The sequence below is a fragment of the Ovis canadensis genome, chromosome 23, assembly GCF_042477335.2.
Source record: "Ovis canadensis isolate MfBH-ARS-UI-01 breed Bighorn chromosome 23, ARS-UI_OviCan_v2, whole genome shotgun sequence".
In the NCBI taxonomy this organism is placed as follows: domain Eukaryota; kingdom Metazoa; phylum Chordata; class Mammalia; order Artiodactyla; family Bovidae; genus Ovis; species Ovis canadensis.
The window spans coordinates 66,336,031-66,352,797 of record NC_091267.1 but is presented as its reverse complement, the minus strand read 5'-3'; the positions used below and the strand labels follow the sequence as shown (position 1 = coordinate 66,352,797).

Here is a 16,767-nt window from a genome sequence, read left to right as displayed (position 1 = left end):
CCTACCCCGCCCCCCACCCCCAACAGCCCACAAGAACAAGCTGGCTCTAGGTTTGTTCTAACTGTGGCCACTTCAAGAAATCATCATTTGATTTATTTTCCTCCCTGGTTCACTTCTCTTGTTCCTTCATTCTTGCTTTCCTGGGCTTGTCCCCTAAATGCATTAACTTGAAGGCCTGACTTAGTCTCTGTTTTCCAGGAATTGGACTGACATGTATTAATGATTCCAACAGTTAAAGGAAATATATGATTATTCATCTTATATGTATAAAAAAATTATCTTAATACTGCATGGAAATTGGGTCCAGTTTTCAGGGAGAATGTTGACCCACCATGAATTTTACCAATATTGCTACAGAAGTGAATTTACTTTTATACGTATGGAAAGTAGAATAATTGTTCTTTTCATTCCCCAAACCACTCCTCTCTTCATTTTCCAGCCACATTCTCATTCCTGGAGTTTGGGCAGAGAAGGCTCAAAATGACTTAAACTTAGAACCATGTGATTACATGATTTTAAAAGTTATTAAACAGTTAAATGTTATTTGATGACAGAAATTGTTGAGTCACCAATGCTAATATGGATAAAAGTTCAATGATATACTTATTAAAATGGTGATATAGAAGCAAACATGTGAAAGCATTAAGGGAATCAAGTTAAAAATATAAAGGTATTCTTGTTCAGACCAGCACATGCCACCTACCAGGAGAAAAAAGAATGTTCCTTTGAAGTGAGAGTATGTTTTATTGACGAGGCATTTGATTCACCAAAACCTTCTAAGACCACAGCACGTGAACACTGACCTGTGAACAGGTACCAGAGGTTATTTGGCTCCAGTGTTTCCATCTCACCCCTGCGGGTTGTCTTTCTGTGTCGAATTTTATAACCGGTAATAAATCCATTTTGTGTTCCTGATGGAGGAGGCAGCCAGCTTACTTTGATACTCTGTAAAATAACAGATGTAAATTACATCATTAGAGAAAGGAAGAACAATAAGATAGGGTCAAAGAACTGACCCAAACCTAAGTGCAAATAAGACAGAAATGCAAGAAGTGTTAGAGATTATCCCTCAGAACCAAGTTAAATCCATTCTTATAGCTGTGTGTCTGATTTTGACAAATTCACACAATTCATTTGATTGATTACATACATCACCATCTCTCCACTGCAAATGCCATGAAAATGACAATAAATATTCTAAATGGTGTAAAGCCATAAGGAAATAGAGAATAGGACACTAATGGATGAGAGATCTTAACAAATTGTTAGAAGTTACAGAAGAAGAAAAGTGTGGCGACTGAACCAAAGGAGAAAGATGACATCTACATACCTCCTTAAAGATATTAATGAAAACAAGGTGATCAGCATGACAAAATTCAGGGAGGACTGGAAACTATTGCTTCCTGAGTAGCTTAGAAAGCAGGACTAAAGCGTGATTTTGAGATAGAAGATGGACTGAAAGTCCTATCACATTCAGCAGTCAGTCAGCTAACCCTCCCTGAACTTGGTGTAGCCAGGAGCTTCATTTTCTAGGGATACTGAAACAGAAGCTACAGATTTAGGAACACCAGACACAGAAGAGAACAAAGATAAGGGTGGGAGTTAAGTCAATGAGATGAGTCTCTCAAGTCTTCTTCCTTCATCTGATACCTAGAGCAATGGCAACCAGGTGTACACTTCCCAGACAGAATATCAGATAATTGTTCTCTAGAGAAAACTGAAAAGAATAAGAGAAAACAACAACTAGGTCCCTGATTAATCTCCCAAAAGTGAGGATCCCACGTAATAACCCCCCACTCATGCACTAGAATTTGCACTTCATAGTCACCTTTAGAGTACTGCATTTTAATGTAAACTGATAATTCATGACATTTAATGTCTGATAATCAGACATTAAAACAAACCTTGGGCATAATATGGAGAGAGAAAGGCACATAACAGCATGATGGCACTTGAAGGGAACAGCATTAGTGTTTAGAGCAGAAAAAGGATCAAAGAACTGTCATTAATATCCTAATACTCAAAGAGAAGATACTGACTCCATAAATAGCATAATAGTACAAGAAAAATAAAAGATTTTTTAAAGCGTTTGACACTCTTAATTTGGTTGCATAAATTAAATATGCAATAGATAAATTGGAAAATAAATTAGTAGAAACTTTCCAAAATTCAGTGGGGGAAATGACAATCAAGGGAAATAGGAGAGAAAAGATAAAAAATAGGTGGCTTAGTTCATAATTTCAGCTAGTGAGATAAGAGGATGAAGGAGCAGGATAAAGAAAAGGCTAAAAATTAGCAACAACAAAACAAAGCAAAGCAAAAAAACCACAAAATCTTCCTTTCAATAAAAACTTTGCAGAACTGGAAGACTGAGACCTCATTCTGAAAGGGTTTATGGAATATTTAATATAATAAATGAAAAGAATCACATTAATAAATTAAAAGAATCATATTATATGAAACATTAGAGAATCATGGGGAAGGGAGGATCTAACATCTTCCAGAATGGATGGAAAAAAAAGAAAAAAGGGTATATAAATTACAATCAGGAGTAAGAATAGCATCAGATTTCTCAAAAACAAACAAACAAAAAAACTTTTAAGATTGAAAAGAACTTTTAAACCTAGAATTTCATGTCTAGTCAAATAAACTCTGATGTGAGAGGAAAATATAACACACATGTATGTACACATATTAGTATAAGTATAGGGATATTTCAGATATGAATGGCTCCCAAGGTATCCATCTGTGTGCCCTTTACCAGGAGGCTAATGAAGGTATGCTCCAGAAAAGTGAGAGGCAAACTAAGAAAGGAAAAGATCTGAAATCCCACAAATGGAGAATCCAAAACAGAAAGAGAAATATGGAATTTTCAGAAAGGTAGTGAGGAAAACAGCAAGACTGGGTTTTAAAGAACACTAGTCAAAAGCGTATACACTGTATAATTCCACTGATATGAAGTTCCAGACTAGACAAAACGAATCTACAGCAATGCATATCAGAGAAGCAGTTGCCTATGGTAACTGCACTGGAAAAACTGGTTGGATATGGGGACAAGGAAACTTCTTGGGGTAACAAAACTGCACCATAGTTCAAGTTTGTTACATGGGTGAATACAACTGTCAAAACACATTGTTACGGGCTAAATTTTGAACTCCTAACCCACCCTCAAAAGACCCCAATTCATATGCTGATATCTTAATCCCCAATACCTCAGAAAGTTATTTAGAGATAGGGCTTTAAAATAGGTAATTAAGGTTAGATGAAGCCATTAATGTGGGCCCTAATCCAACATGCCTGGTATCATGACAAGAAAAGATTGGAACACAGATACACACTGAGAATGATCACGGATAACACTGGAAGAAGACACCCATCTACGAGTTAGGGAGAGAGGACTCAGAAGAAATGATGCTACAATAAATCTCGATCTTGGACTTCTAGCCTTCAGAACTGTGAGAGAATAAACACCTGTGATTTAAGCCACTTAGTCTGTGGAATCTGTTATGACAGCCCTAACAAATTAATACACTCATGGAAATGAACATTTAGGATTTCTGCACTTCACTTTTAATTGCACTTCGTCCAAGGAAGAAGGAATAGAAGGAAAATGAGGAAGAAGAGAAGGAAGGGAAAAGGGGGTGTACGTGTGCTGAATCCTGACATAACAATAACGCACTCAACGATCTGTAACACTGGGGAATTGAAATTAGGGAATTAAGGGCCATTAAAGGCACATTAATGAGAAACATAAAGGAACATGCCAGAAGAAATAACAGCTAAAAGTGATGGATACGGGAGCTGGAAGGAATGAGAACAGACTAGAGACACGTATGGAAGAATCTAGTGGTCTTTGTTATAAGCCTCATTGATATTATTTAACCTAAAATAATACATATGCAACATTTTGATGAAATTTTAAATTAATTTTAAAAACACATGCAAAAAATTGTTCTTTGAGACCAGTCAAAAAATAAATGATCATCAGAGGCAAAAATCCTTGAGTTGGGAAGATCCCCTGGAGAAGGAAATGGCAACCCACTCCAGGATTCTTGCCTGAGAAATCCCATGGACATAGCCTAGCAGACTACAGTCCATGGGGTTGCAAAGAATCAGACATGACTGAGCAACTAGCAACTAACTAAACTCAATGCTAAGGAATGGATTTCTAAACCCTGGGTCCACAACCCCAGGACCACTCTGACATTTCAGTTATGTGGGCCTAGCAGAGACACAGCAGTGTGCTTCAGTGATATGGAAGCTTGAGCTCCTCTTCCAGATCTGTTACAAATTAGCTGCTACTGCTAAGTAGTGTCAGTCATGTCCGACTCTGTGCGACCCCATAGACAGCAGCCCACCAGGCTCCTCTGTCCCTGGGATTCTCCAGGCAAGAACCCTGGGGTGGGTTGCCATTTCCTTCTCCAATGCATGAAAGTGAAGTCATTCAGTCATGTCTGACTCTTCGCGACCCCATGGACTGTAGCCTACCAGGCTCCTCCGTCCATGGCATTTTCCAGGCAAGAGTACTGGAGTGGGGTGCCATATTAGCCAGCTCTCTACAAATGATTCAGTTTCTGTAAAAGGATTTTTAAAAGTCACCTAAACTCACAGCTATTTGAATAGCATTAAAAAAAAATTCAAAGAACATGCTAACTAGAATCAGTTCTCATCATCTGCAGTAGTTATTTTCTGTAAAGGTACTGCAGACACTGAATTTGGGAATACTGTAATATTGTTCTTAGGTAAAATACAAGTTCAGGTTCTACTGAGACTTCGGTAAAAACATTTTTGTCAACTCATCAATACCTCGCCTAGTTTTATATGCGCTCCTGTTTAATGGCACCTTATTTAATATCATCATTGATGCATTAACATTGAACTCACAATCAAGAGCACAACAGTGCACAGCTGAACAAAGCCTTCCAATACATGCATTTTCTCCTTAAGGCACACTGCAGCCTTTATGCACTTAGGGACACTAGACAAGGCTTCAGCATTATACTCGGGGACCATTTTCACCAGCAAACTTTCCAAAAGAAGTCAATAAATAAATGCCAAAAAGCGCATTTATGTGACTACAAAAGAGACACTTGGTTACAATATGAGAACTGAAACAAGACAACAGAGTATCTCCTTGTTCAGCCTCAGCTCGGAAACCTTGTTCCTGGAGACACAAAGTTTTCACTGATCCCCATAGGCACAGTGTGCAAGTCTACAGATGACTGTAGAGACACTGTGGGTATTGATTTGGGAGTACAAATTAATTTTAGCATGTAGGTGAATTTGCAGATATAGAGTCTACAAATAATAAGGATCAAATACAATGATATAATTGCATTTCCATCTCTTTTTAGAGAGAGATGGGAATACCAGACCACCTGATCTGCCTCTTGAGAAATCTGTATGCAGGTCAGGAGTGAGTGAGTAAGTGAAGTCGCTCAGTCATGTCCGACTCTTCGCGACCCTGTGGACTACCAGGCTCCTCCATCCATAGGATTCTCCAGGCAAGAATACTGGAGTGGGTTACCATTTCCTTCTCCAGGGGATCTTCCCGACCCAGGGATCGAACCCGGGTCTCCCGCACTGGAGGCAGATGCTTTAACCTCTGAGCCACCAGGGCAGGTCAGGAAGCAACAGTTAAAACTGGACATGGAACAACAGACTGGTTCCAAATAGGAAAAGGAGTACATCAAGGCTATGTATTTTCACCCTGCTTATTTAACTTACATGCAGAGTACATCATGAGAAACACTGGGCTGGAAGAAGCACAAGCTGGAATCAAGATTGCTGGGAGAAATATCAATCACCTCAGATATGCAGATGACACCACCCTTATGGCAGAAAGTGAAGAGGAACTAAAAAGCCTCTTGATGAAAGTGAAAGAGGAGAGTGAAAAAGTTGGCTTAAAGCTCAACATTCAAAAAACGAAGACCATGGCATCTGGTCCCGTCACTTCATGACAAATAGATGGGGAAACAATGGAAACAGTGGCAGGCTTTATTTTTTGGGACTCCCAAATCACTACAGATGGTGACTGCAGCCATGAAATTAAAAGACATGTGCTCCTTGGAAGAAAAGTTATGATCAATCTAGACAACATATTAAAAAGCAGAGACATTACTTTGCCAACTAAGGTCTGACTAGTCAAGGCTATGGCTATGGTTTTTCCAGTAGTCATGTACAGATGTGAGAGTTGGACTATAAAGAAAGCTGAGCACTGAAGAATTGATGCTTTTGAACTGTGGTGTTGGAAAAGACCCTTGGGAGTCCCTTGGACTGCAAGGAGATCCAACCAGTCCATCCTAAAGGAAATGAGTCCTGGGTGTTCATTGGAAGGACTGATGCTGAAGCTGAAACTCCAATACTTTGGCAACCTGATGTGAAGAGCTGACTCATCTGAAAAGACTCTGATACTGGGAAAGATCGAAGGTGGGAAGAGAAGGGGATGACAGAGGTTGAGATGGTTGGATGGCATCACCAGCTCAATAGGAATGAGTTTGAGTATAAACTCTGGGAGTTGGTGATGGGGAGGGAGGCCTGGTGTTCTCTGGTCCATGGGGTCACAAAGAATCGGACATGACTAAGTAACTGAACTGAACTGACAATGATATAATAAACATTAATAATTACAAAAGAACTCAGCTATATAAAATTAATCTGAATATTTAAGCTGTCAGAATATATTTAAGAGACTATAGCACTACTGAAAGCATTTACATCACCTCTGCTGCTGCTGCTAAGTCACTTCAGTTGTGTCTGACTCTGTGCGATCACATAGATAGCAGCCCACCAGGCTCCCCCATCCCTGGGATTTCCCAGGCAAGAGTACTGGAGTGGGTTGCCATCGCCTTCTGCTTACATCATCTCTATTGCTTTTTAAATACAGGAAACTAAGCAGCATTTTTGCATTCTTAATAATACATGTTAATACTTCTTTTTGCACATATTCTAGACCTGGAAGTAGTCCAGCATTACATGAATTATGCTTTTTATCCTCACAATGACCCAGTGAGTTAAGGTCTATCATTATGGCCTTTGTACAATCATGTCAACAGGGACATAGAATGGTTAAGTAGCTTGAAACCATGAGGCAGTAAGTGATGGAGGCAGGATATGAACTGAGATAATACCAGTTTGAAGCTGGCATTCTTTACTATTTAATGTTGCCTCTCGAGGGAGTTCCAAAGGCTGAGAGCCTAACTCATTCAGTTATTATTCATTCAAAATATATTAACTACATCTCTGCTGTGTTGCAAGCACTAGCTTTGGGCCTTTTATAAATCATGATAGTATATTCATTCTGGCTGAGGAAATAGAGATATAAACTCATAATGAAAACAAAGTGCTAAATGCTAGAATAAATAATCACAGAAAATACAATAAAAGTATAATAAATGGAGAAGTTAATTCTGCGTCATGTGGTCAAGAAAGACTTGACAAGGAGCCCATCCTTTAAATGTGAGATTTATGGAGGGGACAGATAAGATATTTAAGATAGAGTGAATACCGAGAGCAAGTTCAAGGAGTCATGACAATATAGAGCCTCTTCAAGTGAAGGTCAAGTAACTACTTAGTGGCTAGAGCAAATGGGACATGTGGGACAATGTAATGGAAAGGCAGATGGAAAAAAGAACAGTATTTTAGGCCATGCTAAGGAAACACATGGTAGATCAATGTGCTAATTTAAGGCATTTGGTTAAGTTTTGGGGAAAGAAACTCATGAATAAAATAGCAATATGTTGTCCTCTGCATCCAAAGAAACATAGCCTTACATATGTGTATGCACACACACAAACACACACCTCTCCTGCCTCCCTCCACACACACACATACATGCACATGCATGGATGTGTTCTTTGCTCTCAAATGTTTTAGATAGTAGTAAAGAAAACCAGATTGGATGAAGAGTTATGCCTTACATTTATACTCCACTATACATCTATTTTTTTATTTTTCAGTGCTTCAAGACAGTCATGGCTGATATTTTTACCACTTTGCAATTTCATAAAGCAGATAATTGTGTTAAATGAATGGGCAGAAGTCACACTGTATCATCACAGGACGATTATCAGACTATTGAGTCTAATGTCCTTTTTATTATTTCATACTAAAGTAAATAATCATAGAGCCTCTACTTGGAAATTCTAATCACCTCGATTATTCTAAAAATACTATTGAGAGGAATAAAAACTGAATTTAAATAATTAGTTTTTAATATATCCAATAGACTTTTGCATTAGCAGCTCTTGGCAAATCATGAAGGGTCATTTTCTAAGGACTAAAGTCTGTTTTTTAAAGACAAACTTAAATTCAAATAGAAAATTAAAAAAAAAATTAAGATCTTAGACCAAGAGGTAAAATCTTATGAGTTCAAGTTAAAGCTTTGCTATGACTTTGTTGAGTGACCTCTCTTAAGTCTTATAAATGACCACATATTGAAAACAGGAGAATAACTGTTTAGTATATCTAACAAGTGATTGCAAATCACTTGATAAGCTTGGAGATTTTAATTATACTAATGATTACATGAACAATACTTAGTGACAGACAAGAACTTACACTCTCACATGACCAATACCTTAATATCAATGTCAGGCAGCAATTAATTAATAGAATCCATTATATGCTCTAGACACCAGGAGGTAAACCTCTCAATGGTTATTATTCATCTTTTGAAATAATTTCAGCATTTTAATTCATTTTCATATGCTCAGTTTATTAGCATCATTTATGCTTTCTCATTGGTTTCAAGCAAGCAGCAGCAGATTGCAAAGATCAAACTGTTTCTGCATAGGTTCTTCTGCAGCTGTCATGACAGGATGTCCCAGATTATACTGTACTGGGAAGTTAAATGAAAGTGGATTTTAATGCCCATCCCCTCACCAAGCCACCCAAACCTGTCACAACCTTGTCTTCACGGGCGAGACTGGTAATGATTTTTATTAAAAGTACTTAAACACATGACCTTCAACTTTTGAAAAATCAATTCTAGGTCCTTTCATTACTTGAAGGGAAAAAGTAATCCTTTTCAGTGTTTCAGTGTTCCATCTTGAGTCAAGCATTAATTTCATTTTATTTTTCAGATTTGGAAAAAAAGAACCTTAAAACTGAACTTCTCCAAATCCCTATATCCCCTCTTTGATTATCCACCAAAATGAATCTGTTTACAAGTGAGAATGGTGGGGAGCAGTTAGGCTTATTGATTTAAAAGAAAGGATTTTCTTGGTCATTATCTCCTAACTGTCTGAGATAACCCTGTCCAATTTGGTGATGTGGTTATTATCCTTCTCAGGGACTCCATTAATCCACTCCTTAATTATTTCTTCACCCTAGATGTGCATAAGTAATAACTAACAAAACAGAAAAAAAAAGTGGATAAGCTCATGACTCTACCCTCAATTTTTTTTTTCAGAGGCTACATTCATAAATTTCTGTTTTCAGTTCCATATATCACATCGCACACCTATATCTGGCCTCACTCTCTCTAGAGTGAAGTACAGAAGACTAGCCCCTCTTCAAACATGTTCAATAGTAGAGAGCCTTTTTTTTTTTTTTTTTTTTTGTCAATTGAGAAATTACTAAGGATTTGCTTAGTGGGCCAACAAAAAAAGACACATTGAAAAACAATGTTAATATAAGATTTCCATCATCAAATCTCTATTTCATGAAGGAAGGTGGGTATACAATGCTGGAGAAGACAAATTGGCAGCTGTTGAGGATCCTAGTCTGATGAAGCTTGGACAAGGAATCTGGCCTCAAGGTGGGTCTAGCTATGAGCAGAGATGGATCAAGAGCTCTGTTTCTTGGGATTGGGTGTGAAACACCAGAGATGATAAAGAGGCTACAAAGCAAGAGTTTCTGCTGAGACTTTGAAAAGTCTAAGTTACAAGTTTGGTATAAGACCTTAAACAGCAGGATACAAACTAGAATAGAGCTGATAATGACTAGGTTTTAGAGTTTTGAGCAGAGGAGTCGTATTTTGAGCACACACAATGCACATTGACTAAGAAGCAGGTAATGCATTATAACTTTGAGAACAAACTACCTTTACTCTTGTTTACAGAAGAGATTAAGAAGCTTGCCTAAGGTCATATATTTAAAGCTAGACAAAGCCAGGATCTGAACTCCATTCTCTCTGTAAGTTCAAACCCAGAGTTTTTGAGCATTATACTGCACTGTCTTCAGCAAAGCTGTGGTCTCAGAATCTCCTGTGAGTCCACCATCTACTTTTTAAAATAGATTTAATGCCCGAGGAGAGCACCCCCCCCCAACTTTTTTCTTTCTTAAGTTGTTTTATCTGGATAGCACTCTCATAGAAGAGAGCTGGAGGGTACCATTTGAATATCTTTGCAGCAAATAAGAACACCTCGACCGAAACACAGCAGAAACCTAAGGATCTTCAAACTTAATTCAAAGTTACTTTTAGACTCTGCCCATTGTATCTCTTCTGTATTTATGAGAATGTGTTGAATCTCATGTGAATTTCCTTGAAGAATGGAATATGCTTTGAGTACTCGTGAGGCTCTACAGATTTTATTAAAGAGAGCCCATCAACACTTCCAAAAACCCTCTTTTCATTGTGTCCCTGACCTATCTCCTTATTTACATTCCCTGTGCCACTGTCTTAATTCAGAACATAATTTACAATGGCCCAGAATACAGACATAGCTAAGTAACTGATCCCCATGCCTCAGGGTCACACTGCTCACATCCATATCAGTCACCTTCCTTATCAGTCAAGGATCCACTTAAGCTCTCTGGGCGTAAGTTTTCTCACCTACATTATGAACTAATAACAGTACTGACCTCGAAGGCTTATGGTATAGATTTTTAAAAAAGACAGTGGGAACACAGAACTTCCATCAGATTAGACTGCTGGTGCACACAATCATGCAGGAAATTGTAAATACTTTAAGGGAGGAAAGAGAAAAGAAAAAGAGCAAAAGAGAAAGAGGTCAAGAGATAAGGAAGCAACACATAAATATCAGTGGGGTAAGAGGGTGTGTGAGATAGATAGGGAGACTGGGATCGACATATTTACACTACTGGTATAAAATAGATACCTCATGAGAAGCTTACTCAATGTTTTGCTGCTAAGTCACTTCAGTCGTGTCCGACTCTGTGCGACCTCATAGACGGCAGCCCACCAGGCTCCCCCGTCCCTGGGATTCTCCAGGCAAGAACACTGGAGTGGGTTGCCATTTCCCTCTCCAATGCATGAAAGTGAAAAGGGAAAGTGAAGTCGCTCAGTCGTGTCCGACCCTCAGCGACCCCATGGACTGCAGCCCACTAGGCTCCTCCGTCCATGGGATTTTGCAGGCAAGAGTACTGCAGTGGGGTGCCATTGCCTTCTCCAACTCAATGTTCTGCGATGACCTAAATGTGAAGGAAATCCAAAAAAGAGGGGGTATATGTATACGTTTAGCTGCTTCACTTTGCTGTACAGCAGAAACTGACACACTATTGTAAAGCAACTTTACTCCAATAAAAATAAATTAACAAAAAACATTTTTTAAAAGATAAGGAGATGGAGAATAAAGAAAGGCAGGGGAGGATTGGTTCATGATGGCAGAGTAGAAGGACATGCGCTCATCTATTCCTGCAAGAACACCAAAACTGCAACTAACTACTGAACAACCAATGGCAGGAGGGCACTGGAACACAACAGAAAAAACATACCCCATGTCCAAGGACAAAGGAGAAATTGCAGTGAGATGACAGGAGGAGTGCAATCATGATAAAAATCAAATCCCATAGCTGCTAGGTGGGCAGCCCACAAACTGGAGAACAATAATACCAAAGAAGTTCTTGTACTGTTGTGAAGGTTCTAGGCCCCACACCAGGCTTTCCAGCTTGGGAATCCAGCAAAGGGCCTGGGAATCCCCAGGAAATTTGACTTTGAAGGCCAGCAGAACTTGATTACAGGACTTACACAGGACTGGGGCAAACAGAGACTCCACTCTTGGAGGGCACAAACAAAACCTTGTGTGCACCAGTACTCAGGGGAAAGGATAACTGACCTTACAGGAGGCTGAGCCACACCTGTCTGTGTGCCTCCTGTGGACGTATGGGTTGGCAGTGGCCCGCCACAGGGCCCAGGACGCTGGCAGCAGCAGTCCTGGGAGGTGCGTGCTGCCGTAAGCCCCCTTGGTGGTGGCCATTGGCCCTACCATAGTGCCTGTAGACTCCAGGACTGGGTCACCTCACAATATCACTGCACAGCCCCACACATCAGCAGACAATGGGATTAATGATTTACTGGGCAAGGAAGGTGCTGCCCTCCAGAGGAAGACCCAGTTTTCCCCACAGCCAGTCCCTCCCATCAGGAAGCTTGCACAAGTCTTATTCTCATCCACCAGAAGGCAGACAAAAGCAAGCACAGCAATCCCATGACCTCCTGCATGAACACCACGCTCACAGAAATTTAACCAAAATGAAAAGAAATGGGATTATGTCCCAGATAATGGAACAAGATAGATCCCCAGAAAAACAAAGTAAATGAATTGGAGATAGGCAAAAGGGCAACCCACTCCAGTATTCTTGCCTGGAGAATCCCAGGGACAAGGGAGAATCCCAGGGACAATCCCATGCCATCTTTGGGGTCGCACAGAGTCGGACACGACTGAAGAGACTTAGCAGCAGCAGCAGCAACCTTCCAGAAAAAGAATTCAAAATAATGATAGTGAAGATGATCCAGGATCTTGGAAAAAGCATGGAGGCAAAAACTGAGAAGAGGCAAAAACTGAGAAGATGCAAAGGATGTTTGCCAAAGACCAAAAATGTTTACAAACAGATGAAAAAGGCACTAGAAGGAATATACAGCAAAATAACTAATGGAGAAGAATGGATAAGTGATCTGGAGGATGGAACGGTGGAAATCACTGCTGCACAATGGAATATAGGAAAAATAATGAAAAAATAAAAAATAAAACAGCCTAAAAGAGACCTCTGGGACAACATTAAACACATCAACATTCTCATTACAGAGTCCCAGGAGGAGAAGACAGAAATGACCCCCTAAAAACATTTGAAGAGATAATAGCTGAAACCTTCCCTAACATGGGGAAGGAATTAGTCAACCAAATCCAGGAAGCTGGGGGACCTTCTGAACCCAGGGATCAAACTCAGGTCTCCTGCATTGCAGGCAGATTCTTTAAAGCTGAGCTACCAGGGAAGCCCAAGAATACTGCAGTGGGTAGCCTATCCCTTTTCCAGGGGATCTTCTTGACCCAGGAATCAAAGTGGGGTCTCCTGCATTACAGGCAGATTCTTTACCAGCTGAGTTACCAGGGAAGCCACATAGAGTCCCAGGGAGGATAAACCCAAGCACTGACACAATGAGACACATAGCAATCAAAATGGTGAAAATTAAAGACAAAGATAAAATATTAAAAGCAACAAGGGAGTTCCCATAAGGTTATAAGCTGATTTGTCAACAGTAATTCTGCAAGCTAGGAGGGGATGGCACAATATATCCCAAGTGATGAAAGGGAAGATCCTGTAACCAAGAATACTCTACCCATCAAGACTCTTGATCAGATTTGATGGAGATAGCACAAGTTTTATAGACAAGAAAGAATTAAGAGAATTTAGCGCAACAACAGACTGGTTCCAAATAGGAAAAGGAGTATGTCAAGGCTATATATTGTCACCCTGCTTATTTAACTTATATGCATTGTACATCATGAGAAATGCTGGACTGGAAGAAACACAAGCTGTAATCAAGATCGTTGGGAGAAATAGCAATAACCTCAGATATGCAAATGACACCACCCTTGTGGCAGAAAGTGAAGAGGAACTAAAAAGCCTCTTGATGAAAGTGAAAGAGGAGAGTGAAAAAGTTGGCTTAAAGCTCAACATTCAGAAAATGAAGATCATGGCATCCGGTCTCATCATTTCATGGGAAATAGATGGAAACAGTGGAAACAGTGTTCAGACTTTATTTGGGGGGGCTCCAAAATCACTGCGGATGGTGACTGCACCCATGAAATTAAAAGACACTTACTCCTGGGATTTCTTTGGAAGGAATGATGCTATAGCTGAAACTCCAGTACTTTGGCCACCTCATGCGAAGAGTTGACTCATTGGAAAAGACTCTCATGCTGGGAGGGATTGGGGGCAGAAGGAGAAGGGGATGACCGAGGATGAGATGGCTGGATGGCATCACGGACTCGATGGACGTGAGTCTGAGTGAACTCCGGGAGCTGGTGATGGACAGGGAGTACTGTGACTCATGGGGTCGCAAAGAGTCGGACACGACTGAGCGACTGAACTGAACCGAACTGAACTTAAAGCAATTTTACAACAAATGCAAAGGAACTTTTCTAGGCAGAAAGCATAGTAATATTTCATAACCCCACTTGAGTTCATATTCCAAGATGTCCAGCTTTAGGCAGTGGGATTTTAGAATCATGCCTAAAGACAGCACTTGTTCTGTAGCTTCATCTATTAATATCAACTATTCCTCATCCATTTAATGCTTTACATTAAATATAAGTAAGCAATCAAATGCATCATAGCACTCTCAGTAATGTACTCAAGTATATGTTATATAAAGTAACAAAGTTTTATCATAAAATATTTTCTAACCATCTCCTTAAAATGATTTTGTTATATTTGTGCTTTCCCTATTAACCTAAGCCCTTCTTCAGGATGTAAATCTTTAACGCCAATCGGAATCATTAGAAATGTTTTCCTTTCATCCACAAGCATTTTTATTTACTCTTTGTCCTCCTGTTGATAGCTGCTCCCCAAAGCTTCATGTCAGAGTCATCAATTTCTTCTCCCTTGTGCCTTTTCTATGCCTTTCCAAGTAAACACTATAAAGGTATAGGCAAAAGAATGTAAAATAGAAGTTTCCTTAGGATAGATTACTTTGATATTTGTGGGGGAAAAAAGTGCAATCCTTGTTTTATCACACAATCAGCCCCATATGCTGCTCCTGACTTTTTTGGTCTGCATTAATACATTGATCAATGATCATAAAATCCGTGAGAAGAGAAAACTTTTTTATCCTTTGTCTCTCTACATTGTTAATATCATGGCAAATACAAGGAAGGCAGATTTATTTTGCATCATGGATATGAACATCTCTTGAATTCATCCTTTGTCGGGAAACCAACAAATTAAAGAAAGGCAAAAGGAAGCGGGGTAGGAAGGATAAACAATAGCATGTCTAGTAACAATGCTCCAAACGTGGACCTTATTTGTGCGTCAACACAACAATTTTTCTTCCAGAAATCAAAAGGGGCTCCGAGAAAGGTAAATCGCCTAGCAACACTTTTTAAACTTCTTTCCTTCCATGAATATTTGTTGAGCAATTTATTCTGTAGAATATCAGCCATACTTCCTATTGTAGCCAACTGAATTTTTAGGCAAGGGCCATAAAGAAGAGACCTTGGACAAGGGTGGAGGAGGGCAGGAAAGTGAAGAGATGCAATATCTATTTTTGGAGGCAGACTTGACAGCACTTGGTGATTGATTGACTGTCAAGGGCAAAGGAGGAAAAGTCATCAAAAACGACTCCTAGGTTTCTGGCATAAGCAACGTGGTAGATGATAATGCATTTACTGTGATAACGTTGTCTGAAAAATAATCCACTTTCAAAAAAAGTTCAACGATCTGCTGGTAACATCAATAAATGACAATTCACAGAGGATGTAGAAAAAAAGGCTACCTACCCATATTGATAGTATTCCAGTTAATATTGGAAAGGGCATTTTCCTGATTTTTATCATTTAGAATAATATCTTAATAATATCAAAATTGCGTAATAACAGCATTTAATATTCCACCTTTGATATATACCTAAATACTTGGTGAGTATCTTTATCGATGATGAAAATGTCTAGTTGAAATTCAAACTGGAATAGAATAGAAATTAATTAGCTAATAAATAGTATTTTAAGCTCTATTATGTATATAAGGAACTAAACAGTCTTTTGATGAAAAGTGAAAGAGGAGAGTGAAAAAGTTGGCTTAAAACTTGACATTCAAAAATTATGATAATGGCATCCAGTCCCATCACTTCATGGAAAATAGATGGGGAAACAATGGAAACAGTGACAGACTTTATTTTCTTGGGCTCCAAAATCACTTCAGATGGTGGCTGCAGCCATGAAATTAAAAGGCGCTTTCCCCTTGGAAGAAAATCTATGACAAACCAGACAGTATATTAAAAAGCAGAGATATTACTTTACTGACAAATGTTCATATAGTCAAAGCTACGTTTTTTCCTATAGGCATGTTTGGATGTGAGAGTTGGACCATAAAGAAAGCTGACTACCGAAGAATTGATGCTTTTGAACTGTGGTGTTGGAAAAGACTCTTGAGACTGCAAGGAGATCCAACCAGTGCATCCTAAAGGAAATCAGTCCTGAATATTCATTGGAAGGACTGATGCTGAAGCTGAAGCTCCAATACTTTGGCCACCTTATGTGAAGAGCTGACTCATTGGAAAAGACCCTGATGCTGGGAAAGTTTGAAGGCAGGAGGAGAAGGGGACAACAGAGGATGAGATGGTTGGATGGCATCAGTGGCTCAATGGGCATGAGTTTGAGCAAGCTCTGGGAGTTGGTGATGGACAGGGAGGCCTGGCGTGCTACAGTCCATGGTGTTGCAAAGAGTCGGACATGACTGAGCAACTGAACTGAACTGATGATGTATATAATTGTGTGGACAATTTCTAAAAATGCTTTTGCTACTTTATAAACCTACATACTGATGGCACTAACCAAGTATGGATTTGACAAAACATCAAGAAGGTGT

The 16,767-nt window shown here is 39.4% G+C and overlaps 1 protein-coding gene across 1 annotated transcript in view; it reads right to left on the bottom strand.

The window, feature by feature from the left end:
• DCC (DCC netrin 1 receptor) overlaps positions 1 to 16,767 on the bottom strand; it is a 1,287,746-nt gene that overhangs the window by 264,258 nt on the left and 1,006,721 nt on the right. Inside the window, exon 13 of the mRNA XM_069569336.1 lies at positions 804 to 945. Coding sequence (XP_069425437.1) covers positions 804 to 945 — 142 coding nt within the window. The remainder of the gene's footprint in view (positions 1 to 803; positions 946 to 16,767) is intronic.